The sequence below is a fragment of the Callithrix jacchus genome, chromosome 4 (assembly GCF_049354715.1).
Source record: "Callithrix jacchus isolate 240 chromosome 4, calJac240_pri, whole genome shotgun sequence".
Taxonomy (NCBI): Eukaryota; Metazoa; Chordata; class Mammalia; order Primates; family Cebidae; genus Callithrix; species Callithrix jacchus.
The window spans coordinates 60,062,718-60,090,558 of NC_133505.1; the positions used below are offsets into that span (position 1 = coordinate 60,062,718).

Consider the following 27,841-nt stretch of genomic DNA (forward strand, 5'->3'; position numbering starts at 1 on the left):
AGCAAACCACATTGCCATGTATGTACCTACGCAACAATCCTGCATGTTCTGCACCTGTACCTCAGAACCTAAAGTGCAACAACAACAACAACAAAGATATATATATATAAATTTGATAAAATGTTAAAAAATACATGCAGAGAAAATGGGAAGGCTGCATGTTAAAATGTTAGCCTATCTATGGATGGTGAGATTATTAGTGATTTTCACTTAAATCTAAATTTTCTAACTTATCAGGTAGTATAATGCAGTTAGAAAAAAAAGTCAGTCAGCTATATAATTGAAATTAATCCTTTACTTCATAGTCAGTATTACTCAGCAGTCTCCAACCTTTTTGGTACCAGGGACGAGTTTTGTGAAAGATGTGGATTCAGGATGAAACTGTTCCACCTCAGATCATCAGGCAATAGATTCTCATAAGAAGCATGCAACCTAGATCCCTTGCATGCACAGTTCACAATAGGGTTTGCATTCCTATGAAAATCTAATGACCCCTGATTAGGCAGGAGGTGGAGTTCAAGCAGTAATGTTCCTTGCCCACTGCTCACCTCCTGCTGTGCAGCCTGGTTCCTGATAGACTATGGACCTGTATCAGTCTGTGGCTCTGGGGGTTGGGGACCTACAACCTACATAATTTTTATTATTTATATTGTTGAATAAAGCTCTTCAAATAATAGGTCATTATAATATTCTGAAAAGTTCCATGTGATTGTGAGATTAAAACTTATCCACAGGAGATTTTTTAGGGCAGTATTCTGTGCAATATTATGGAGTATATATATATATATATATATATATATACGACAAATGTATAATCATATATATATATATATGATTATACATTTGTCAAAATCCATAAAACTCTTAACACTGAGTGAATCCTAATTCCAATTTTAAAAACCATAAAGCTTCATTTTCTAACGCCCTAATATAAGCCATCTGCTCCAGCCAGGAGAATCAGTTCACTCTCCCCTACTCTGCTCTTCGGGTCTCTAATTCTTAAAAATGGACATGTCACCATCCCTTCAAGAAATCCTTCCACTGAATGTCTAAAGCCTCCCCACTTTCTGTACCACCATCAATTTGACATAACAAATGCTATTTATTGCCTTGTGGCTGATTTTGTTCACTTGCCTTCTGTGACCATTCAACTTTTACATTGTTCATTGTTATTTAATAAAAATAAGGCTATATAAGACCAGGTACAGTGGCTCTTGCCTTATAATTCTAGTACTTTGGGAGACGAGGCAGGAAGATCATTTGACCCAAGGAGTTTGAGACCAGCCTGGACAACACAAAGTGATCCCGTCTCTATAAAAGTGAAAAAAAAAAAAAAGACCTGGTGTGATAGCAGACACCTGTGGTCCCAGCTACTTGACAGGCAGAGGTGGGAGGATGGTTTAAGCCCCAGAGTTTGAAGTTGGGAGTGAGCTATGATCATGCCACTGCACTCAAGCAGCCTGGGTAACAGAATGAGATCTTGTCTCAAAAAAAAAAAAAAACCAACCAGCTAACTAGCTACCTAAACTCCATAGCACCTAAAACTGTTCTAGGAATTATTAAAATTATTAGTTCAAACTTTATATTAAAAACATGAATGAACTTAATCTGACCATTTCTGTTACAGCTTCCCAGACCTTATGAGTTCATTAAAATGTATCTTTCCTCTACACTCCTGAAGCCTTTGGGATTTTATACATCATGAGAACCATGCACAGCTGTCAAAGGAGAATTGCCTCTTCCACTCCTATGTTCATATAGCAACAGTACTTCAGAGGAAATCTGGGTCCAGGTATCAATAGCCTAGTGGTTCTGCTGGTCAAATGTCAGTTTTCCTTAAATTCCAACAACCACTATTCCTAGTTCCAGTTTTCAACCATTATGGTTACCCTTCAATCATATGAAGAAATCTTAGTTTAATGACTGGCTCAAAATCCCAGCTGTATTCTATGCCTCTGATTAATATGACTCCTAAAGCTACAGGGAAGAGGGGAGACTTGCTTGTTGTTCTGAGAAAAACATACCTCAGACAATAAATAAAAAATTCAAAGACTGTTTTGCAACATAATTGTAACTCAGTGGAAACCATAGGAAATTATGAATAATCACCGTGGAAGTCTTTTTAAAGATAACTTTAAGAAAATATAAACAAAATATCAGTACAGTTTCTTTATTTTGGCATAACTTTTGACCTATTTCACAGAAAATAATATTTACTAGTCAAAAATATAATACTTGTTACAGAGAATTAAAAAATCCTTCAAAATTTGATTTAAAAGTTTTTACAAAAATGTTTAAGACATTCACATGTAAACACCTACAACTTAAATGAATTTGTTTACTTAACATTTGCGAGATCTTAATGATCATTACCACAGGCTTGATGTACATCACAAAACATCCCCCCTCTCATCCACACCTCAGGAATAGGGATGGCCACAGACTTCTGAACTCTACTTTTAGTCTTTTTTACTTTGTAACTTCAGTTTAAAATTTTTCTATTAGTGTAATTAAAATGTAATGAGGAGTCTCAGACTGTATTAGTCTATCCTTGATAGTGAAGAAATCAAATTCTATAATGATGCTGGTAAAGACGATGAGTGACAACAACAATAGCTACAGTCAATACTAGTTATTTGTCTACCTGACTTCCCCTTTGCTTCATTCCAGAAAATTACACCTCATGTGAGAACTGCTGTCTTCATCCGCTATACTAAAAGCTGTGAGAGCTACAGGTTGAAGTCCCACAAACCCTTCACCAAAGGTTGGGGATAGGATCCAACCTGCATTCATTCATCAAATTCCTTCCCCTGGACTTTCAAATGAAACAGGGGGGGTGGGGGGGGGAATTAGTAATTTCCTCACTAGTGGTAAAGCTAGGAAATGCAAACAGATCTGAGTTCACTTGCACCCTACAGAATGAGGAAAATTATTCTCCAGTAGAAAAACACGAGGTTGAAATAAAGAAGTACAAAAGTAGAGGAGGAGAGGGAGTGCTTGATATAGTCTCCACAATGGCTTGGGAAGGGTTATTTTTATTTGTACTTTCCATTTGAAGAATCCCGATTGCCACAATAGCTATCCTGTCTTGAGGCTTACACTGGTCCTGAAACTGGGCTAAGTACTTTAAGTGCATTAATTCCCTCAATCCTTATAGCTATATTTTTTGTGTGTGTGACGGAGTTTCATTCTTGTTACCCAGGCTGGAATGCAATGGCGCGATCTCAGCTCATCGCAACCTCCGCCTCCTGGGTTCAGGTAATTCTCCTGCCTCAGCCTCCTGAGTAGCTGGGATTACAGGCACGCGCCACCATGCCCAGCTAATTTTTTGTATTTTTAGTAGAGACGGGGTTTCACCATGTTGACCAGGATGGTCTCGATCTCTTGACCACGTGATCCACCCGCCTCGGCCTCTCAAAGTGCTGGTATTACAGGCTTGAGCCACCGCGCCTGGCCTCCTTATAACTATTCTATTAGCTAAGTATTATTACTTGCATATTAAAGAAAATAAAACTGAGGTTCAGAGAGAGTAAGTAACTCAAAGTTACATTTAGCTAACTACATAACTAGAATTAGTCTGCCTGCCCTGAAAGTGCAAACTCCTTTTCATTGCAGAATATATGTCCAACCTACCTTCCAAACATATGCCTTTTCCCAGACTCAAAATTGTGGTCAATCTGGGAATAGAACCCAGTAGTTTATTGGACCAGAAAAAAATCATCATCTTTTAGAGGTTACATATGTCATCCTGAACCCCTGCCAATGAAAGGACAAGACCACCAACTCTATATTCTAATACTTGAACTAAATTACTATAATAATAATAAAGTTTGAGAAATGAGCAAATTAAATTATAGTAGTATTTGAAATTGAATTCAAAATTCTCTCATTTGTTAGATAATATGCCATTGAACCAAGAAGCTCAGTAAGTTCTTATTTCCAGAAAATACACATCAAGTCAATGCAGCAGGCCTTTATTGAAGCCCTTCATTATGTTCTACTGTGCACCAGACACTCATATACCAAATCAACAATAACAAAAATATATCCCACCTCTCTAGAAGCCACTTGGAGGAACAGGACACACAAATGTTAGACATCTTAGTGTTATGTTTTTCCTAAAATTATAAATTATTAAACCATATCTTATGTTCAGATGATGGAAAAATTTGTACAGCTGGGGAGACCTAAAGCCCTGTGACAGATGTAATGAAATCTTCAAGGATACGTAGAAAGTTACAGACTCAAGGAGGAGATGCAAGAGTGCTGCATCTGATACTCTTATTTCATTTATTATGTATTTAAGGAGCTAGCACGAAAGTTAAATACCTAAATACCACACACAGCCATGTGTGACGTGCTGAAACGAGAATGTAGCAGAAGAGCAAGAAAAAGAAAATATTCCAAACAAAATATATACAAAGACTACATCATTAATTTACCATAGGAGATAAAGGAATAGGTATAATCAATTATCACATTCAACTTAAAGGTTTAGGGCCTGGATAAAACGATTAGGTAACAAATGACTTGATTTCTTCTTCAGTTCACAGTTTCTTCCCTGTAAAAAATGGACTATGTTAATAAATCACTTCAGACACCTCACACCTGCCAAAATTACCAAATCAATGAACAATAACAAAGGTTAGTGAGGATGGAGAGAGGAGATAACTCTTGCATACTGTTGGTAGAAATGTAAATCAGTGCAACCATTATAGAAAACAGTTTGGAGGTTCCTCAAAAATTAAAAATAGAATATGATCCAGCAATCCATCTTCTGGATATATGTTCCAAGGATATGAAATCAGCATGCCTGAGATATTTACATTCTCATATTCACAGCAACATTATTCTCAATAGCCAAAATATAGAATCAACCTAGGTGCCCATCGACAAATGAATGGATAAAGAAAATGCAGTATACACTTACACTCTGAAATACTCTTCAACCTTTAAAAAGAAGAAAATCTGGTCATTTGCATAAACATAGAGGAACCTGGAAGACATTATGTTAAGTGAAATGATCCAGACCCAAGAAGACAAATACCACATAATCTCACTAGCATGCAGAATCTAAAAAAGTGGAACTCATAGAAGCAGAGAATAGAATGGAGGTGACCAGAGGCTGGTGGTTTGGTTGGTGGTGGGGGGAAGCAAAGGTTGAACAGATGTTGGTGAAAGAATACAAAATCTCAGTTACATAGAAGGAATAAATTCGAAAGTTCTATTGTGCAACATAATGCCTATAGTTATTAATATATTGTATTATTTTAAAATGCTGAGTGTGTGGCCAGGCGCACTGGTTCATGCCTATACCCCAGCAATTTGAGAGGCCAAGGCAAGAGGATCACCTGAGGTCAGGAGCTCGAGACCAGCCTGACCAACATGGATAAATCCCGTCTCTACTAAAAATACAAAATTAGCCGTGTGTGGTGGTGCACACCTATAATCCCAGATACTTGGGAGGCTGAGGCAAGAGAATCATTTGAACCCAGGAGGCAGAGGTTGCAGTGAGCTGAGATCGTGTCATTGTACTCCAGCCTGGGCAGCAAGAGTGAAACTGTCTCAAAAGAAAAAAAATAATGAGTGTGGATGTGAAGTATCCTTACCACAAAAAAAATGATAACTATATGAAATAATACATATATAATTACCTATATTCAGCCATTCCACAATGTAATACTAGTATCAAAACATCATGTTGTATACCATAAATACATAAAATTTTTACTCATCAATTAAATAAAACAAAATAAGTCAATCACTTGGGGGAGAAAGGATAACAGGACAAAGGGACAGGATGTCTTAAAATTTTTCTTGAAAATTTAATGAGGTAAGAAATAAAAAAAGAGGAAGAATTTGGGGGAAGTTTCCTCATCAGCTCTTCTCCCTGTTTTCCCCTTCTCAGTAAATGGCACTGATCCTTACCCAGTTGCTTAAGTCAAAAATTTTAGAGTGATTCTTGACTCTTCTCTTTCTCCTTTCCTCAATATTTAGTCCATCAGCAAGTAGTGTTACTTCTGTCTTCAACATATATTTAATCACATCTTTACTCCTCCATCACTACCATCCTAATCTAAGCCATCATCATGTGTAACCCAAAAAATGGCAATAGCCATTAACAACTGTAAATAGTATTAACAGTTGGTGTCTCTACTTCCACTCTTCTCTCTTCCCCATTACCACCAACAACAGTCAATTCTCTAGCCATCATAAATCAGATTAAAGTATAAGTCAGACTCTGTCCTTGCTTTTTTAAAATCTTCCAAGGGCCAGGATAAAAATCTCAGTTCATCATAAGACTGGTTGACAAAGTAACCATTTAACTTCAAACACCATGTGGCTATCCTTCAAAGACTCACATTAAAAGATATATGTAGGAGATCGATTCAAGATGGCATGGTAAGAACAACTCAGGATTGCAGTTCTCAGTAAAGGCGCAGAGGGTGAGTCAAAGCCGCATTTCCAGACGGATCTTTGTAGCCCACAGAACAGGAAAATTCCCAGGTGTAGGAGAGACATGGGATGCCAGCACAGCTGTTTTGGCTGTGGGGCCACTTCGGCCAGCGCCGCAGCGCAGCGGCACTCTGCACACTCCGCACAAAACGCACTGGTCCAGGTGCCCTGTTAAACTGGCAATCTGAGATTTGGGAGAGCAGATTAGCATATGCATCTGATTAAACGGGACTTGGACAGTGAGCCAGACCAGGAGATTCCTGGGAAGTGGCGTTTGAGCCAGCACAGTGGGTCACTGCACAGGAAATCACACAAATCCCGGTGCCCTATCAGCAGGCGACTGAAACACCTGGGAGAGAGTGAACCATTCAACTTAAAAAAAAAAAAAAAGCGCTCTGAAACAGGGAGCCAGGTGATCAGGCTCGGCAGGTTTCACCCCCACAGGGACACACAAAACGGAGATTTGAAATGCTCGGAGTTGAGAGTTTCACTGCGGACACAGATGAACCCAGGACAGTGCAGCTCGGTGGGGAGGGGCGTTCGCCATTACCGAGGCAATCAGCCCATACTGAGGTACACTCCCATTGCTGACGCAGCCTGCCATTGCCAAGACAACCCGCCGCAACAGAGAGACTTCGCCACAGGGCAGAGCCCGTGGCAACAGGGCGGAGCCCACGTCAGCAGGGCAGAGCCCATGGCAGAAGGGCGGAGCCCACAGCAACAGGGCGGACCCCACACCAGCAGGGCAGAGCCTCGGCAAGCAAATACTGACTAGACTGCCTCCTAGCTGGGCAGGACAGTACAACGGATACTCACAAAGTAAGCCCTAACTCCACAAGACAGAGCATCTGTGGAAAAAAAGGGGTTTTATGAGTTCTGCTGCAGCAGACTTAAACATATCAGCCTAACAGCCCTGTTTGAACAACAGAGCTCACAGCTCAGCACTTGAGCTCCTATAAAGTACAGACCATCTCCTCAAGCAGCTCCCTGACACCTGTATATCCAAAGAGTCACCTCAAAAAGGACTGATCAGACTGACCTTTGGTAGGCATCATTCTGGGACAAAGATAGCAGAAGAAGAAACCGGTAGTATCCCTCACTGTTCCACAGCTGCTACAGGTGCACCCCAGACAAGCAGGGCCTGGAGTGGACCTCAGCAGTCATACAGCGGAGGGGATAGACTAGTAGAAGGAAAACCAAGTAACAGAAATACTTCATCATCAACAATCTGGGGGTCCACCCAGAGACCCAATCAAAAAGTCAGCAACTAATCAGACTACAAGTGGATAAATCCACAAAGATAAGAAGAAACCAGCACAAAAAGGAGGAAAACACCCAAAACCAAAACACTTCACCTCCTACAAAGGACCAAAACTCCTCACCAGCAAGGGAACAAAGCTGGACGGAGAATGAGTGTGACGAAATGACGGAATCAGACTTCGGAAGGTGGGCAATGAGAAACTTCTGTGTGCTAAAAGAACATGTTCTAAATCAATGCAAATAAACTAAAAACCTTGAAAAAAGATTCTAGGAAATGATAACAAAAATGGACAACTTAGAGAGGAATATGAATGAATTGAAGGAGCTGAAAAACACAACACGATAACTTCGCGAAGCATACACAAGTTTCAACAGCCAAATTGACCAAGCAGAAGAAAGAATATCAGAAGTCAAAGATCAACTCAATGAAATAAAATGAGAAATCAAGATTAGAGAAAAAAACGCAAAAGGAATGAACAAAGTCTCCAAGAAATGTGGGACTATGTGAAGAGACCTAACCTACGTTTGATAGGAGTACCAGAATGTGACGAAGAGAATGAATCCAAGCTGGAAAATACTCTTCAGGATATTATCCAGGAAAATTTCCCCAACCTAGCAAGACAGGCCAATATTCAAGTCTAGGAAATACAGAGAACACCACAAAGATATTCCAGAAGAAGAGCAACCCCAAGGCACATAATCATCAGATTCACCAGGGTTGAAATGAAGGAGAAAATGCTAAGGGCAGCCAGAGAGAAAGGTTGGGTCACTCACAAAGGGAAGCCCATCAGACTCACAGCACATCTCTTGGCAGAAACCCTACAAGCCAGAAGAGATTGGGGGCCAATATTCAACATCCTTAAAGAAAAGAACTTTCAACCCAGAATTTCATATACAGCCAAACTGAGCTTCATAAGTGAAGAAACAATAAAATCCTTTGCAAACAAGCAAGTACTCAGAGATTTTGTCACCACCAGGCCTGCTTTAAAAGAGCTCCTGAAAGAGGCACTACACATAGAAAGGAACAACCAGTACCAGCCATTCCAAAAACATACCAAATGCTAAACAGTATCAACAAAATGAAGACTCTGCATCAACTAACAGGCAAAACAGCCAGCTAGCATAAAATGGCAGTATCAAATTCACACATAACAATATTAACCCTAAATGTAAATGGGCTAAATGCACCAATCAAAAGACACAGACTAGCAAACTGGATAAAAAGCCAAAACACATCAGTGTGCTGTATCCAGCAAACCCATCTCACATGCAAGGATACATAAAGGCTCAAAATAAAGGGATGGGGTAAGATTTACCAAGTAAATGGAGAGCAAAATAAAGCAGGAGTTGCAATTCTCATCTCTGATAAAATAGACTTTAAAGCAACAAAGATCAAAAGAGACATAGAAGAACATTACATAATGGTAAAAGGATCAATACAACAAGAATAGCTAACGATCCTAAATATATATAGAGACCCAATACAGGAGCACCCAGATATATAAAGCAAGTTCTTAATGACTTACACAGAGACTTAAACTCCCACTCAATAATAGTGGGAGACTTTAACACTCCACTGTCAATATTACACAGATCAACGAGAAAGAAAATTAACAGGGATATCCAGGACTTAAACTCAGATCAGAACAAGCAAACCTGATAGACATTTACAGAACTCTCCACCCCAAATCCACAGAATATACATTCTTCTCAGCACCACATGACACCTACTCTAAAATTGACCACATAATTGAAAGTAAAGCACTCCTCAGCAAATGCAAAACAACTGAAATCATAACAAACAGTCTCTCAGACCATAATGCAATCAAGTTAGAACTCAGAATTCAGAAACTAACTCAGAACCGCACAGCTTCATGGAAACTGAACAACTGGCTCTTGAATGTTGACTGGATAAACAATGAAATGAAGGCAGAAATAAAGAAGTTCTTCGAAACCAATGAGAATGAAGACACAACATACCAGAATCTCTGGGACACACATAAAGCAGTCTCTAGAGGAAAATATATAGCAATAAGTGCCCATATGAGAAGAGTGGAGAGATCCAAAATTGACATCCTATCGTCAAAATTGAAAGAGCTAGAGGAACAAAATCAGAAAAACTCAAAACCTAGCAGAAGACAAGAAATAACTAAGATCAGAGCTGAACTGAAGGAGATAGAGACACGAAAAACCCTTCAAAAAATCAATAAATCCAAGAGCTGGTTTTTTGAAAAGATCAACAAAATAGACAGACCACTAGCCAGACTGATAAAAAAGAAAAGAGAGAACAACCAAATAGATGCAATAAAAAATGATAAAGGGGAAATCACCACAGATTCCACAGAAATTCAAACCACCATCAGAGAATATTACAAACAACTCTATGCACATAAGCAAGTAAACCTGGAAGAAATGGATAAATTTCTGGACACCTGTGTCCTCCCAAGCCTAAACCAGGAGGAAACTATGAATAGACCAATAACAAGGTCTGAAGTTGAGGCAGCAATTAAGAGCCTACCACACAAAAAAAGCCCAGGTTCAGATGGGTTCACAGCCGAATTCTACCAGACAAACAAAGAGGAGCTGGTACCATTCCTTCTGAAACTATTCCAAATAATTCAAAAAGAGGGAATCCTTCCCAAATCATTTTATGAGACCAATATCATTCTGATACCAAAATCCGGCAGAGACTCAACAAGAAAAGAAAACTTCAGGCCAATATCCATGATGAACATAGATTCAAAAATCTTCAATAAAATATTGGCAAGCCGATTGCAACAGCACATCAAAAAACTTATCCATCATGATCAAGTAGAATTCATCCCGGGGATGCAAGGCTGGTTCAACATACGCAAGTCCATCAACGTAATTCACCACATAAACAGAACCAAAAACAAAAACCACATGATTATCTCAATTGATGCAAAGAAGGCATTCGACAAAATTCAACAGCCCTTTATGCTAAAAACCCTCAATAAACTCGGTATCAGTGGAACGTATCTCAAAGTAATAAAAGCTATTTATGACAAACCAACAGCCAATATCATACTGAATGGGCAAAAACTGGAAGCATTCCCTTTGAAATCTGGCACTAGACAAGGATGCCCTCTTTCACCACTCCTATTCAATATAGCACTGGAAGTTCTAGCCAGAGCAATCACGCAAGAAAAAGAAATAAAGGGCATTCAAATAGGAAAGGAGAAGCCAAATTGTCTCTATTTGCAGACGACATAATAGTATACCTAGAAGACCCAATCAGCTCAGCCCAAAAACTCCTGAAACTGATAAGCAACTTCAGCAAAGTCTCAGGATATAAAATCAATGTGCAAAAATCACCAGCCATCCTCTACACCAATAACAGACTTAAAGAGAGCCAAATCAAGAACGAACTGCCATTCACAATTGCTACAAAAAGAATAAAATGCCTAGGAATACAACTTACAAGAAATGCAAGGGACCTCTTCAAGAAAAACTACAAACCACTGCTCAATGAAATAAGAGAGCACACAAATAGATGGAGAAACATTCCATGTTCATGGTTAGGAAGAATTAATGTCGTGAAAATGGCTATACTGCCCAAAGTAATCTACAGAATCAATGCTATCCCCATCAAGCTACCATTGACTTTCTTCACAGAACTGGAAATAACCACCATGAACTTCATATGGAACCAAAAGAGAGCCCACATAGCCAAGTCAATTCTAAGCAAAGAGAACACAGCAGGGGGCATCACACTACCGGACTTCAAACTCTACTACAAGGCTACAGTAATCAAAACAGCATGGTACTGGTACCAAAACAGAGATATAGACCAATGGAACAGAACAGAGGCATCAGAGGCAACACAACATATCTACAACCATGCAATCTTTGATAAACCTGACAAAAACAAGCAATGGGGAAAGGATTCCCTGTTTAATAAATGATGTTTGGAAAACTGGCTAGCCATGTGCAGAAAGCAGAAACTGGACCCCTTCCTGACATCTTACACCAAAATTAACTCCAGATGGATTAAAGACTTAAACATAAGACCTGGCACCATAAAAACCCTAGAAGAAAATCTAGGCAAAACCATTCATGACATAGGAGTAGGCAAGGACTTCATGACCAAAACACCAAAAGCATTGGCAACGAAAGCCAAAATAGACAAATGGGACCTAATCAAACTCCACAGCTTCTGCACGGCAAAAGAAACAGTCACTAGAGTAAACTGGCAACCAACAGAATGGGAAAAAAATGTTGCAGTTTATCCATCTGACAAAGGGCTGATACCCAGAATTTACAAAGAACTCAAACAGACTTACAGGAAAAAAAAAACAAACAAGCCCATTCAAAAGTGGGCAAAGGATATGAAGACACACTTTACAAAAGAAGACATACATGAGGCCAGCAAACATATGAAAACATGCTCATCATCACTGGTCATTAGAGAGATGCAAATAAAAACCACATTGAGATACCATCTCACGCCAGTTAGAATGGTGATCATTAAAAAATCTGGAGACAACAGATGCTGGAGAGGATGTGGAGAAAAAGGAACACTTTCACACTGTTGGGGGGAGTGTAAATTAGTTCAACCATTGTGGAAGACTGTGTGGCGATTCCTCAAGGCCTTAGAAATAGAAATTCCATTTGACCCAGCAATCCCATTACTGGGTATATATCCAAAGGACTATAAATCGTTCTACTATAAGGACACATGCACACAAATGTTCATTGCAGCACTGTTTACAATAGCAAAGAACTGGAACCAACCCAAATGCCCATCGATGATAGAATGGATTGGGAAAATGTGGCAGATATACACCATGGAATATTATGCAGCAATCAAAAATGATGAGTTCATGTCATTTGTAGGGACATGGATGAATCTGGAGAACATCATTCTCAGCAAACTGACACAAAAACAGAAAATGAAGTACCGCATATTCTCACTCATAGGCAGGTGATGAAAAATGAGAACACATGGACATAGGGAAGGGAGTACTACACACTGGGGTCTATTGGGGGGAATAGGGGAGGGACAGCGGTGGGGGGGAGCTGGGGAGGGATAGCCTGGGGAGAAATGCCAAATTTGGGTGAAGAGGAGGAAGGCAGCAAAACACAGTGCCATGTGTGTACCTATGCAACTATCTTGCATGTTCTGCACATGTATTCCAAAACCTAAAATGCAATTTAAATAAATAAATAAATAAATAAAAATAAAAGATATATGTAACACTTGTAATGGGTAAAGACTTTTTTTTGCTTAACTCTAACTTGTCTTTATTTATTTACAATCTAAATAAAATCTCAACACTTTTGTTCATCAGTCTTTACAAGTCACTCAAGCAAGCAACCACAATGACTAATTTAGAGATAAATTGTTAAAACACAGAAGAAAAAATAATAGTTTTTCTTCAACATATCTTGCTAAGCTTACTTTGGTTGATTTTGTAAGACACAAGTTTATAAAGGTAACATGAAACCTTTCCTCAGAAGTTTTCATACTACCATTGTTCATATATACATACTAATTCTGTTGGTGAAAATTCACAAAAGAACCTGACTGAAATATGCTTCTATCACAATATATTAGAAAGATTTACTGAATTGACTTTTAAGATTATAGACCCATGTTTAAAACAATGGCTTGAGTAGGGTCTGTAGTTCAGTTAACACCGTATCAACACCAACTTGCCAGGTTTGCTAATGCTCTATAGTTATGCAAGATGGTGTCATCAGGAAACACCGAGTGAAGGGTATATGTAAATTCTACTATTTTTGCAACTTATTTTGAGTCTGAAGTTATTTTTAACATTTTAAAAAAGGTTTTAAAAAGAAGAATATCCGTAAAATGAATACACTACGTTAATTGCACATCATTCGTATAAACTCATTAAATTACTCCTCCTCGGGACTAATATTAAGAAATTTATTTACAATATTGGTAATATGTAGAACACAAGCAATAGAATCAGACACACCAGGTAAAAAAATCCAGCCTCAGGAATTTCTAGTTTTATGAACTTGGAACATCTACTCCTCCAGCCTCAGTTTTATATCCATAAAATGCAGATAATAATACCTAACTTATAGCATTGAAAGATTTCAATGAGATAATATATGTAAAATGCTTAGTAGAAGCCTGATGTATAACAAGCTTACATGATAAGAAGCAAATAAATGGTAGCTAGTTAATGACTATGGATAGTTTTAATTAATAAAATTGAGTTTCTTTCAAAATAGCCTGTAGCTCAGACTCTAAATGAGGTTTTTAACACATTCTTATAAGAAAAATCCATTCGTATAGCTCCTGCCAAATTCCAGCTTGCTAACCTTTTAATTATAATTAAAGTTTCTTATTGATCCTTGTTAGAAATGCTTACTTGACAAATCCTTTTGAGTATCAGAAAAGCACTTTAAATTCTACATGACCAAATCTGAATTCATAATCTTTTCCCCAAACCTAGGCCTCTGCTAGTGAATGACATCACTGTCCAGCTACACAAACCAGAAACCAAGAGGGCATTTTATACTCAATGTGTCTTACAGATTTTATCTCCTGCCTCTAAATCTGCCCACTTCTCCATTGTTCCTGCAGCCCCTGACTACAAGTTACACTGTCCCTTGCTGGGTGTCCCTGGATCTACTTCAGACCTCTCTTACCATCTACATTCTGCCTATAATATTTTTAGATGTACAAGCATAATAATAAGTGCTACATCCTATTCATACTGCTCCCTTAAAAGCCTACAACAGTTTTAAAATGCTGTTAGGGTAAAAACTAAAATGTTTGATATTGCCAATATATGTGGCCCTAACACTTTACAACTCCTTGGAACCCTGTCATAGTCAAACCTACTCTTCACATCAACCATCATGGTATTCTTTCAGAACCTCATGTTCTCCATTCTCCCTCCCATCACAGAATCACCTCTCCACACTCTGCTTCTCAATCACCTGTGCTGACTCCTCTATCAATATCTAAAAGGTTAGAGTGGCCCCAATCTTAATCCCATGCTCCAAATATCTCTTCTACCTATGTCTTATTCAATAATGCCATCACTCACTTCCAAGATGACTGCTTCCAAGCCCTAAATTTTCTTCTTGATATCTATTCTTGGCAGATATGCATCTAATTTTCTTCTTGATATCTACTCTTGGTGTCTCCAACTTCGCATGCCCCTGCTGCCTTCCATCCTGACAAACCTATTCCCCTCTCAGTCTTCTCATCTCAGTGCATGCTGCCACCATTCACCAGTGTGCTCCATCAAAATGCCTGCAACACTCTTTCCTCACCTCGACATGCAGTCATCAGCATGACCAGCTGTTTGCAGAGTCCAAGCTACATGATTTCTGGCCTCAACTGGCCTCCTAACTGATACCCCAGCTCTACTCTTAATTCCATAATCTATCATCTACACAGCCAGAGAAGTTTGTTAAACAAAAATCAGATTCTACCATTCTCCTGCATAAAACCCTTCAGTGATTTCCCCTTTGACCTCTCATACCTGAACAAGGTCCTGTATGACTTGGCACTTGCCATATCAGACAATGGTGCCCTCTGCTCACTCTGCCCCAACTATAGTGACCTCCTTGATTCTCCCCAATCCCCACCCCAGGCCAGCTGGCTTCCCCTCATCCTTCAGGTCTCAGCTCAAATTTCTCCTCCCCAAATAGACTTTCCCTGTCTGTTCAATCTAAAATTGTACCCTTCACATTTTCTGCCCCAGCGAGTTTTGATCATACTACCCTATTGACTTCCTTACCAGCATATTTTATAATCAGCAACCATGTCATTTATATTTCTGTAATTGTTTGGGTATTTTCTTTCTCTCTATTAAGATCTGAGCTCCCAGAAGGCAGCAATCTCTTCTAATTTGCAATGTCTTCTATATGTCTAGTGCTTACAGTCCAACCTGGCACATAGTAAATATTCCTCAGATATTTGAATGCTGTTTGCTTTGGGTAGGACACTGTTTCCACAGATATCCCACTTTGCCTAATTAATGCCCATTCTTCTTTCAGTTGCACCTCTGAAGCTGTGCTTCAGGGAAGCCTTCTCTAAATGCCTCAAGTTGACATATTCATGTTTTCAGAATCCTATATAACCCGCCCCTTCACAGAGTTTATCATATATGTAATATTACATTTACTATTTGATTAAATCTGAGTTTTTACTTAATATTAAATCTCCAGATCATAGCTCAATGTTTGACAAACACAAACATTTGTGAAAACCATGTCAAATAATTTTTTTTTTGAGATGGAGGTCACTCTTATCACCCAGGCTGGAGTGCAATAAAGTGCTCTTGGCTCAATACAATCTCTGTCTCCCAGGCTCAAGCGATTCTCCTGCCTCAGCCTCCCAAGTAGCTGGAATTACAGATATCCACCACCATGCCTGGCTAAATTTTGTATTTTTAGTAGAGATGGGGTTTCACCATGTTGGCCAGACTGGTCTCAAAGTTTTGACCTCAGGTGGTCCACCCATCTGGGCCTCCCAAAGTGCTGGGATTACAGGTGTGAGCCAACACAGCTAGCCCAAATAAATAATTTTAAATAACTATGAACATAATACCTACTCTACAAAGAAATTCTGTACATAGAGAAAAGCACACCAAAGCATACCTATCAAGATATAAGATAGCTACCTGTCATCTCACCAACAGGGATCTCTGCTGCATTGTACATCATTCCAGACATTTTCCTATTACATATAATGCATACATATTTTTATTTAGTTATCTATAAAACTAGGCCTATATGTAATATTAATTCCTATGTGAATGTGAACCTCTGCTCTCTTTTGTCAACTTGGAATTCATTATTTTTCATCTTTGCCAATTTAACTTTTAAAAATGATATTCCATTACTGTTACAATTAGTATTTACTTTAATTCTAGTAAAGAAAAACATTTTTTTACATTTGTTTAATAGCCAGATGTATGTCTTGTTTTATGGCTCACGTATTCAAACCCTTTCAAATATGTTTCTGGTATAATCATATTTTTCTTTTTATTCTTGACATATAAATGTTCTTCACATGTAAAAAATATTAGTCCTTCATCTCTACCATTCTATGTTGCAAACATTTTCTGGTTGCATATGTCATTACATTTTGTAATTGACATGCAGAAATACGGACCTTGTTATATTGTCAAATCTATTATTTCTTGCTATGGCTATTGTTGCTTGTTAAGATCACAGAAGTCTTTACTAGTTTAAATTACATGTTCACTTAAATTTTCTTCAAATTTTGTTTTTAATTTAGAGTAAAACATAATTGTTTTAATATGTAATTAATATATTAATAATATAATAAACACCTGTAATTTGGAGTAAAACATAAAGTGGGAATCTAATTTTATATTTTTCCAAAGCATTTAGTAATTATTCCAGCCTGTCTTCAACTAAATTCAAATGCTAATTTATTCAAATTCTAAAAATAATATATGACGTATTTATTTCTTGGTATTCTTTTTAGTTTTGGTGCCAACAACAGATTACTCATTTTAGAGGCATCCATTTTTTTAAAAAAAACTACTAATGTTTGGCTATTTTCAAGTGTTTACTGTTCCAAAGAATTTAAGGAGTCAGATTCTAATGGATATATTTGATTTGTGATTCAAGTTGTATTAGATTTGACATCTTTAAAATAGTGAACCATCAAATTTCTTATGGCATTACCATTTACTCTAAACTCCTTTTGTGCCTCTGAATAGTGTTTTATACTTTTTTTAAAGGTTCTATAATTTTTCTAGAGTTTACTTCTAGATATTTTCAGCTGAAATTTTAAACAAGATTTTACATTATAATTTCAAATTTTAATACTTGTATATTAAAAATGTTGATGTGCATTTATTGAAGTCAACTGATAGTTTTTAAGATAATTCTCTTGCCTTATAGGACAAAATATAAATTATATAAACCACATAAAGAGATAGTTTGGATTATTTTCAATAATTAGATCCAATGTATTTTTCTTGCCTGAATACATTGGCTGAAACTTTAATAATAATATTTAATGATTGTTGGAATAAACAATAATTATTTAATATCCGTTTTTTTCATAAAATACAAAGCTGTTTAAGAGGAATCCTTTAGTTTTTATTTTGTATTATTAAAGCACTGCTTCTCAACTGATGATTATACCATCAAAATAAATAGCATTAATTTAAAAGAAGTATCCTTGCAGTCTTTATTTACTCTTTATTCCAAGAATGTTTGCTAAATTTTATTAAATATATTTCCATTTTGTGCCAAATTGGTCACGTTCTTAATCTTACATCCAGTATTAAGGTAAATTATATTAATTGATTATTTTATATTAAATTATCCTTGTTTACTTGAATGAATCACGTTCAAACATAGCTTGCCTGTTAAACCACAGATAAAAAAGCAACAAAGCACAAATGTGCTTTGTTGCTTTTTTATTTGTGATTTTTATATTCTATTTGGATGCTATTTCAGTTTTCTTTCTTCGAGTTATTTTTAGTAGCTATAAACAAGGGTAAAGATTATTTTATGCCTGTTCCCTTAAATTAACTAGGAACAGATTATATAACACAGGAATTAATTGATATTCAACCTATTGTAAGAACATGGTATAAATTTATGTGAGCCAACTGTATTTCTGGAGGTAAATGTTTGATAAGTTTATAATTTTCACTATTCCTGGTTCTTTTTGTTTTATTCTTCTCTAGCCAATTATGATAACTATAAATTAAAAATTCCTTTTCATAAAGTACTTTTCTAAAAAATGTTAAATTTATACTATATAGATTTACATTTTTTATGTTATAACTTTAACCTATTCTGCACTTACATTTGAATTGTCATTTCTCATTTGATATATTGGGGTTTTCTTGGTATGATTAAAGTTATTTGAGATTAAACCACTACTTCTTTTTGAAAATTTAATCTTACTAATTTTCTACTTTCTATCTCACCAATTTCTGCCTTTTTCTTGAATTGATTGAGTTCAATAGATTTATGGGTTATTTTGTTTCTAATTTCCCATATTGACAGTTATTCTTCTTCATTTAGAAGAATTTTCTTTGTTTAGAATAACTGTCCATATGAAAACTGTCAATAAGAAAAGTTTGTTTGCTTATTCAATCACAAAAGCATTTAATTTGATGGCCTATTTTATAATATCGCATATGCTATACTCTCATTGTTATTTCCCAGCTATTCTGTAAAGTTTTGATGTTTTCTTGGATATAAAAGTTATTTAGAAAATAATTTATCTTTTTTCTTGTAAGAAATTACTGTTGGTTTATACGTTATTTTAATCTCCATGTTTATTAGATTGTGATCATATCTTATTAAAATTTATTAAGAATTTAATTATGAATATATACTTTTTAGGGCCAAGGAGTAGTTGGATATATAATTAAATGGCCTTTATTATATTATTTATGTTCTTCATATTATCTTTACCTTTTTTAACCTAATTAAAAGATTTGGAGCTGAAAGAGATAAATGTCTTGGATTCTGATTTTTATTTCTGTTAATTTCACTTTGTATTTCCCAGAGATTTGCTTTATATCCCTATATTTTATTACCTGCTGTAAAACTTTTCTGACTGTTAGAATCTCGCTGAGATTGAAGTCTTTACTAATGTAAAGTATGATTATTTAACCAATTTGAAACATTTATTTTGATTTTTACCTGTTGTGTTAATAATTTAGAGGCTCTTTTATTTTGTTTTATATGTCAATGATTTATTCTTATCCAACATTTAACCTTAAATTTCTCCTAGTTGGTTTTAAATTTTCCTCTGGTAAAAAAAAAAAAAATGTTATAATTATATTTTAACTTTTAACCCAATTTTTCTCTATAACATCATTTTTAAAAAATATTTTATTTTTATAACTGGCAAATTTATTCTTACTTTTTTATTTCTGTTTTTTAAAATATACTTTTTGTTGCTTTTATTCTTTACCATTTTGGTTTCTTCTTCTTTTTTATTTTACTATTTATGTTATGGTTTCTTTCATTTTTTCCCCCCTTTGGTGATTTGGAGAGTATATGCTATTAAAAATTATAATAAAACAAATTAAGTCATATTTACCCTCTATGGCTATAGTTCCAGATTTTTATCTGAGATTTTGAATGGTGAAGATTCATTTATGTTTCATATTTACTAAGCTTTTATACACTGTTATTTAATCAAACATTAATCTAGGTGTTACTGTGAAAGTATTTTGTCGACGTGGTTAACACAGTCAGTTGAGTTTAAAAAGATTAGGCCACCCAATACTGTGGGTGGGCCTCATCAATCCATTGGAAGGCCTTAAAAGCAAAACTGAGGTTTCCTTGGGGAAGAACAAATTCTGCCTTAAGACCGCAAACCAATTTCTTCATACTTTACAACGTGCTGGCCTGCTTACAGATTTAAAACTCTTCTGCTCCCATAATTGGGTAAATCTGTCTCTTGAAATATATCTCTTTATATATACACATATGTATATTAATATTTACTATGTCTATTGTATAATTTATATACATATAACAGGTAGGATACACACATACACACAAATGTGCATAACCAACTGATTTTGTATTTTTCGTATAAACAGAACCCTAATACATTAACTTTTCAAATGTTCTGCCATTTCTTTTACAAGAACAATTATTAGAATTTGTTCTGCTTTAGGCAGGGAGCAGTGGCTCATGCCTGTAATCACACCACTTTGGGAGGCCAAGGCAGGTAGATCACCTGAGGTCAGGAGTTCAAGACCAGCCTGACCAATATGGTGAAACCCGATCTCTATTAAAAATACAAAAATTAGCCAGGTATGGTGGCATATGCCTGTAATCTCAGCTACTTGGAAGGCTGAGGCAGGAGAACTGCTTGAACCCACGAGGTGGAGGTTGCAGTGAGCCAAGATTGCACCATTGCACTCCAGCCTCGGCAATAGAGTGAGACCGTGTCTCAAAAACATTGTTTTGTTTTAATAACCACAGTTACACTATCATATTTAAATTATTTTAGTGCTTCATAATTATTGATATTATTCTCAAATTTTCTATCTGTTCTCAAATTTCAAATTTAGTTTAATTTTATTTGAACACTGAATTTTCTTCCATTTTTCACATGTACATCTTAGCAGTGTGTCCAATTCTTTGGTCACAATATTCTTTTTCCTTAAACATTTATAGATGTGGCACCACGATCTTCCCAGATGTGACGGTGTGGAGGTGAATGCTAAGGCTAGAAAGCTTTCTGTTCCTTGCCTTTACTTTTTTTCACTCTATTTTTCTTATACTATGAAGAAGATGTAATGAAGCAATCACCATCCTTGATATTAATATTTTCTAATAAAATGTATCTACTCCCATGTGTTCTATGTGTATTGCAGTTACAGTTTTCATTATTATTTTTGTTGTAGTTATTTGGGTTCTTACTAAAAAGGACATATCACCCATAGACAGCTTTTAATTTTCTGGTCTCTATTTCTAGCACCTTATCTTTTCTCATTTTTATTTACTAGTCTTATCTTCTGTGTTCTGATAGGTCTCCATCAGTTTGTCTTCCCATTATCTATGCAATTTGAGGCAGCAGTGATTCTGTTCTTTACTGCCTCCAATGCATTATTAAATTCCACAATATTCTTCACATGTTTCATCTCTCTTCTATGTTAATTCTGTCTATAGCTTAACAAGCTGCATTTTCAACTTAGGCATTGTATTCTCACCTCATACTTCATCTTTTGTCCCATAGAATTCATATTTTTTGAAATTTTATGGACAGTAATAATTATGTATTATCTAAAATTTTCTCCTGAAATAAACTGTGTTCCTCTACTACCTTTTACATGTTTTGTTCTCCTTCTCTTATGTTATAGAGATATTTTTAAAGTCCCTATAATTCCTATTTTTCTACTTACTAATCCTTTAATTATAATGTTTAACCGAAAGTTCAATTCATATTGTAACAAAATGTCAAGCAGAAGCAAACTAAACAACCAAAAATATAAATAAATAAAAGCCCTAAGTTATTCTCATTTCTTACCTCTCATTTCCTGAGGCAATGTCAGCTCCAAGATGTGTCCAGGACTTTTTAGGATAAGCACTGTAAAGCTGAAATTTCCCATAAACCCCTGGAAATAAAAGAAGTAACAGTTGGATAGAAAAATCCTTTGGAGAAATTAAAGCCAAGTAAGTAAAACTCATTCTAGAGGCGGCTGTGCAAAACATGTGACATAGAATCTCTACATGAAGTTTCCATATTATCAAAAGCATTATTTAAATGCTCTATTTTACAGTACTAAGATATATCTCACACGGTTATGAAACTTAATCTCAAATGCTGCAGAAAAAAGAATGCTACACCACATCATAATAATCTAAAAGGTGGAAAACAGACCACTCTAATGACTAAAGTTGAAAAGGTACTCCTTTCCACTCTTACATGACTCCAAACCATTTGCAATTCTTGTGGAAGTGAACTGGTTTTGATATTTTTTGTTGTTGTTTTTAAAGACTAGGTTCTCCAAGAAGCAAAGTTAACTTTATCTCCTTAGGATAGAGTTTTGGAGCTATTATCTTTATGTTTAGTGCCTGGACTTAATAGATTGTCTTATAAATATCAAGGGAGAGATCACTAAGTCCTTTGTTTCAAAATGCAGTTTATTTCAGACTCACAAATTAAAGTCTTACCAGGAACGTGCTTGATACAGCCCAGTTTTATTTTTTCAAGTCCTTCCTCTTAAACATTTTATTGCCATTTTCAACCATATTAGCATAATTCCTCATATTCTAGTGGTTTAAGAATGTTTTGACAATGAATCTCAGCAGTAAAAGAAAAAAAGTGATTATGTACTCTAAGCACATGTATATCTTATTTAGATAACTTAGATATTTATATTATTTTAGATTAAAAATATACATGTATATGAATATACTAATATATATTTGAATAGAAGTTTTAATATTTTATTCCTGAACCCAAATGTATCATCTGCATATCCCTGGATTGGTGCACCCAATTTTATTGCAAGTCACTAATCCAAAAATTTTACAATTTTATAATTTTCATCAGAAAACATAGAAATAAAAGAAGCAGGAAACCACTAAGGTACAAATTATATGACTTGGGTTTTCACCTGATATGCACCAAAAAATCCCAATTAATTAAAACGTAACCAACCATTTATATCAACATTCATATTTTTTCCATATACCAACTATGAAAATGTCAGAAGATCATAAAACTAAAATCAGGATAAATGAATATTTTTTAAAATCCCATTTTCAGGACATGTCCTGAAACCAATCTTTCAGAATAACATTTATATATTTTATAAGACATCATCATCCAAAACAAAAATCCATCTTGTTTCACTGTAGGCTAAGTAAACTAGGCTAAGAAGGATCCAGAAGTAATTCAAAGAGATTTCCAACAAAAACGTTTATAGCAAAAAGCAGTTCATGTCCTTAAATTTGAATTATACAGAAAATTCAATTGACCAGAAAAGCAGATTTTTTGGTCATTTCCAATCATCAATGGTTTACTGTAAAATGACACCATTTCTTAGTTGTTTCAAGAAGATTATAAATGATTTAATAGGATTAAAATTTGTCATCTACTCATGATGCTATAAAAATTTGAACATGCAGTGAAAGAATTCTTTATTTCAATTTAGTATCAAAGAAAATTTCAAAGACACTAGTTTGACCATATGGCCAAGATCGGGGATCAGAGCAGGCATCTGTGGATAGTCCTAACAGAAAGTTTGTTCCAGTGTTACCATTCTATAGAAGACAGTGGATACTACAGGCAAAATGAGATCAAATGTTCTTATTAGAATCCATCTAGTTTGTCAACTTGGAAAAATTAAAATATTCTTGAGCCTCTTCTTAATAGAAAGATAAAATAAATAACATGCATGGAACAAAACCCTTTGAAAACGATAAAGTGCCATCAAAGTATTATCTGACAATGGTTATATATTACGGAACTAAGTTGACAAACTTCATACTATCCTAAAAATATTGTCTTCATTTTACTGAGTACTGAGATCCAGAGAGGGAGTAATTGACTGCTAATGAATATTAAATTTATATCTCATAGCATTTAGAAACCTCAGAAAGGATGGTCCTTGCTCTTTTGTCACAACGTAAGGTGGCTTATTTGAAAACCTCCAACATAGCAATGTATCTAAAGGAAAATCCAAGGAAATTAATAATAAATTTTCTTTAAGAATGCTCATATTTTTTTTCCTTTACTTATTCTTTTCTCACTAATATAATAGCTGAAACAAGTTCACTATACTTTATTATTCTTTTAGCTATTATATTGCCATATAGCACAAATATAACATATTTAACCTATTTTTCTTTTAGATATTGTATTGTCACATAGCTTAAATATGACAATAACATATAAGTTATTAAATATAATAATAACATATTTAAGCTATGTGACAATACAATATCTAAAAGAATAATATTGGGAGGCTGAGATGGGCGGATCACCTGAGGTCAGAAGTTCCAGACCAGGCTAACCAACATGGTGAAACCCTGCCTCTACTAAAAAAAGAAAAAATTATCCAGGTGTGGTGGCACATGCCTGTAATCCCAGCTACTTGAGAGACTGAGACAGGACAAGTGCTTGTACCTGGAAGGTGGAGGTTGCAGTGAGCTGAGATTGCGCCATTGCACTCCAGCCTGGGCAGTAAGAGCAAAACTTTGTCAAAAGAAAGCAAGAAAGAAAGGAGGGAGGGAGGGAGGGAGGGAAAGAGAAAGAAAAGAAAGAGAGAGAAAGAAAAAGAAAGGAAAGAAGGAAGGAAGAAAGGAAGGAAGGAAAAGAAAGAGAAAGAATATAGTGAAATTATTTCAACTATTATATGAGAAAAAAAACTAAAAGAAAAATATGAACATTCTTAAAGAAAATGGCTTTATGCAAAGAGTTATCCCTCTTTATTTACAAAATTAGTAATGCCTACATAGAAAAAGTGAGAAAACACTTAAAATCTGATGAACATTCTCTTATTCCTTAAAACTGAGTTATTGGGGATATATATACATATGGTTATACAATACCAGTCCCAGTTTCTGTGCTTTTACATAGACCAATTTAAAATAAGATTTGGTATTGTGACAATAGCAAATAAAGAAACTGTGAATGTTTCCTATCAATTTATAGATCTATTAGTTATAAAATGTATCAATAATCACGTAGTATTTATAGTTGATAATAGTGACTTAGTCTAAACTTTGGTGTCTGACTAATCTGGATATAAATCTAAATTCTGACACTTTATAAAGCTGTGTGTTTTAATGCCTGTCATTTATCATCTCTGAGTCTTAGTTTTTACATCTCTAAAATTGACACTGCTCACAAGAGATCTGGTAAGTGAAATAATATATATAAATTACCTAAATATATAGAATTTAGCACATGTTCTGTGAATGGTATTTCTCTATCAGACACAAACACACAATACACACATGCATTTTATTTTTAATAAAAACAATATTATATTCTTACCAATTGTTCCTGGGTCAATATGAATTCCATTCAAACGGTCACAGAAGACTCCCTCTGAAGCTCTAAGGAGAATCAGAAGCTTTTGTTCCTTTTCTAAGGGATTTTCTAAAGTACCTGTTTACAAAGAAAAGTGTATCATTCAAATCAATTTGAAATTAAAAAGAAGAGAGGAAGAAATTGTGGTATAATTTCAAGAAAGCAATGTAGATACTGTGAAGTAGACTATATGGAGGAGTCAATGGTCATGTAGATAAAATAGGAGTAGGAAAACAGGTTCAGTAAACTTCTTTGAAGGAGACTGATGTATTGTTTGGCAGATATTCACTCTTCTTACTTTATTAGGGCAGAGTGAATGTTCCTGATCTACTAATATTTATCCTGGTCACATGACTTGCTTTGGCCAATGACATTTGGGTGAAAGTGATAGGAATATTAGTTCTCAGTTGACGCTTTAAGGGACTTGGCAAGTTGTTTTGTTTTGTTTTGTTTTTTTGCCATCTCTTTCAATGCTGTTCTCTACCATAAATGGAGAATTCCTTAAATAGCCTCTGGTATCTGAACAAAGAGACATACAGAGCAAACCTGAATAGAACACACAAGCTGGCGCCAAGTCCAACCAAATCTAACATAAATATATCTTGTTGTAAACTACTGAAATTTGGGGATTATTTGTTACATACCACTATTATAGCAAAACCTGCCTGATATACTGTCTATGGTTTGATAACCTTCAAATTCCTTTATATGCATTTTAGCATTTACTCCTCACAACAAACCTGAGCTGTCAGTATAATTATTATCCCAGTTTTAAATATTTGCACATAAAGAGGCTTAGAGGTTAAGGGACTTGTCAAAATTGATCCAACTATTAATTAACAGAGTCTATTTGAACAACTGTCTGTTTATGCTAAGGGTTTATTTAACAGATAGTAGGTTATTTTCTAAAACTAAATTCTTTTAAGTGCATTAAGACTCATAAAGACATAAGGCTATGATACTCAGACAGCATTTGAAATTGTTTCTGACCTATTTTATTGATGTTAACAGTGGAGTTTGATATGAAAATTCATACTTCTATGGTATGAGAATTGTTCAGGGAATTTGTCAGAATAGTGTTAGTGAGTATGGATCTAAGGAAGGTTAGTTTCTTTGGAAAATATGTCTTAGAATACAAAAATATTAAAGTTATTAAAGTCAGTTGTTTAGGAAGTAACTGGTAGGAAGACAGCCCTCAAATTATATACCAAATCAGACACTTTCATAAAAGCTACCAGCTATCAAATGTAACTCTTCAGTTTATAAATTCCCAACAAGATAATCAAAAATGACATTGCTAAATACGAAGTGAAATAACTAGTAAACTTACAATTCCATGGTTCTCATTTTGGTTGCTGGTCCTTTGAGCAACATAAAATCATTCCCCCAGCTGACGCTTCATATACACCTGGTTTGCCAAAAGGCATAAGGTAAGTCTGAAGCTTGCTACATACCTATCTTTATATTTCAGCCTTCACAGCCATTACTCTAGTACTCTGTTGGAAGCAAGATTCAGAGAGGTAAGCAAGCCTACCTACAGACATAGAGTAGGTCAATGGGTGAGCAAGCCTATGTATTTCCAGTAAGAAGCAAAGGTGTGTTGCTGATCTTTGTGGGAAATGCCCCTCCTCAGCTGAGAGTCTGATGCATCATCTTAGTGAAAATAAAGATGTGCTAGAGCAGAAAGAAGGGAAGCAGGGGAAGATGAGAATGTTAAGTAAATGTGTATAGCGTAGCTGTTACCTTGAGGTTATAAGTCTGTCCAGTAAGCCATTTTCCAACTGTGATTTCATTTATTTCACGGAGGGTAGTTTAGAGTCTTGGGGGAAAAAAATGGCCTAGCACTAAACAGATACCAGAGAGAAAAAAGTAGGACAGTTTTTGCCCTAGAGAAATGTATGCAGAGTCCCACAAAAAGAGTTCAGCATTCTTCTAAAATTAGAGATTAAATCAATTATGCAACCCAATACTGTAGCACATGTGGAGCTTTCGCAGAAAGTCTGGGCAAAATTAGTTAGCCTGCCGTGATCTTTTGGTATCTAAAATAGCCAGAGTTTGGCTTCTTTTTTTGTAACTGAGGGAAAAAGAAAGACAGAGCATAGGGGCTTGCAGAAAGAAGGCAAAGGTGACCTAACAGAAGGAAATACATGCTATTGTAGCATTAAAATAAAGTGCTTCTTGAATGTGTAAAAACTGATAAATGGAAAGCTTTAAAGGCTGAGATCCTCATTTTCTTCTCAAATCTAGCCATCAAAGAAACGTGAGATGCTCTCTGCAGCATGGACTTTGCCCGAAATGAGGGTAGCTGCCTCCGAGACAGAAGATGCTCAGGATATGCAATTCATCCTTGGTTTACCATTGTAAAACTTCTCTAAACTATAGCAAGAGGCATATTAAACCTGAACAAATCTGTGTATTCATAATGGAAGAGAAAATAATTATCATTGTGCTTCAAAGACATTCTGGATGTTTTCACATGCACAATTTAATTCTCACAATTTTATAATGAATCCAGTTGAGGCTGTGATGAGGAAACTGAGGCAAAGAGAGGTTAAGTAGCTTGTCAGGAATCATGCAGCTGTTAAATGGTGAAGTTGGGCCTTA

General features: G+C 35.6%; 1 protein-coding gene across 3 annotated transcripts in view; it reads right to left on the reverse strand.

Moving 5' to 3' along the window:
* Positions 1-27,841, reverse strand: part of PKHD1 (PKHD1 ciliary IPT domain containing fibrocystin/polyductin) — a 515,189-nt gene that overhangs the window by 159,374 nt on the left and 327,974 nt on the right. For all 3 annotated transcript variants that reach the window (XM_035295877.3, XM_035295878.3, XM_078370699.1), the window contains 2 exons: positions 25,202-25,315; positions 21,722-21,809 (listed from right to left, as the gene is read on the reverse strand). In XM_035295877.3, the coding sequence (XP_035151768.3) occupies positions 21,722-21,809; positions 25,202-25,315 (202 nt within the window). The remainder of the gene's footprint in view (positions 1-21,721; positions 21,810-25,201; positions 25,316-27,841) is intronic.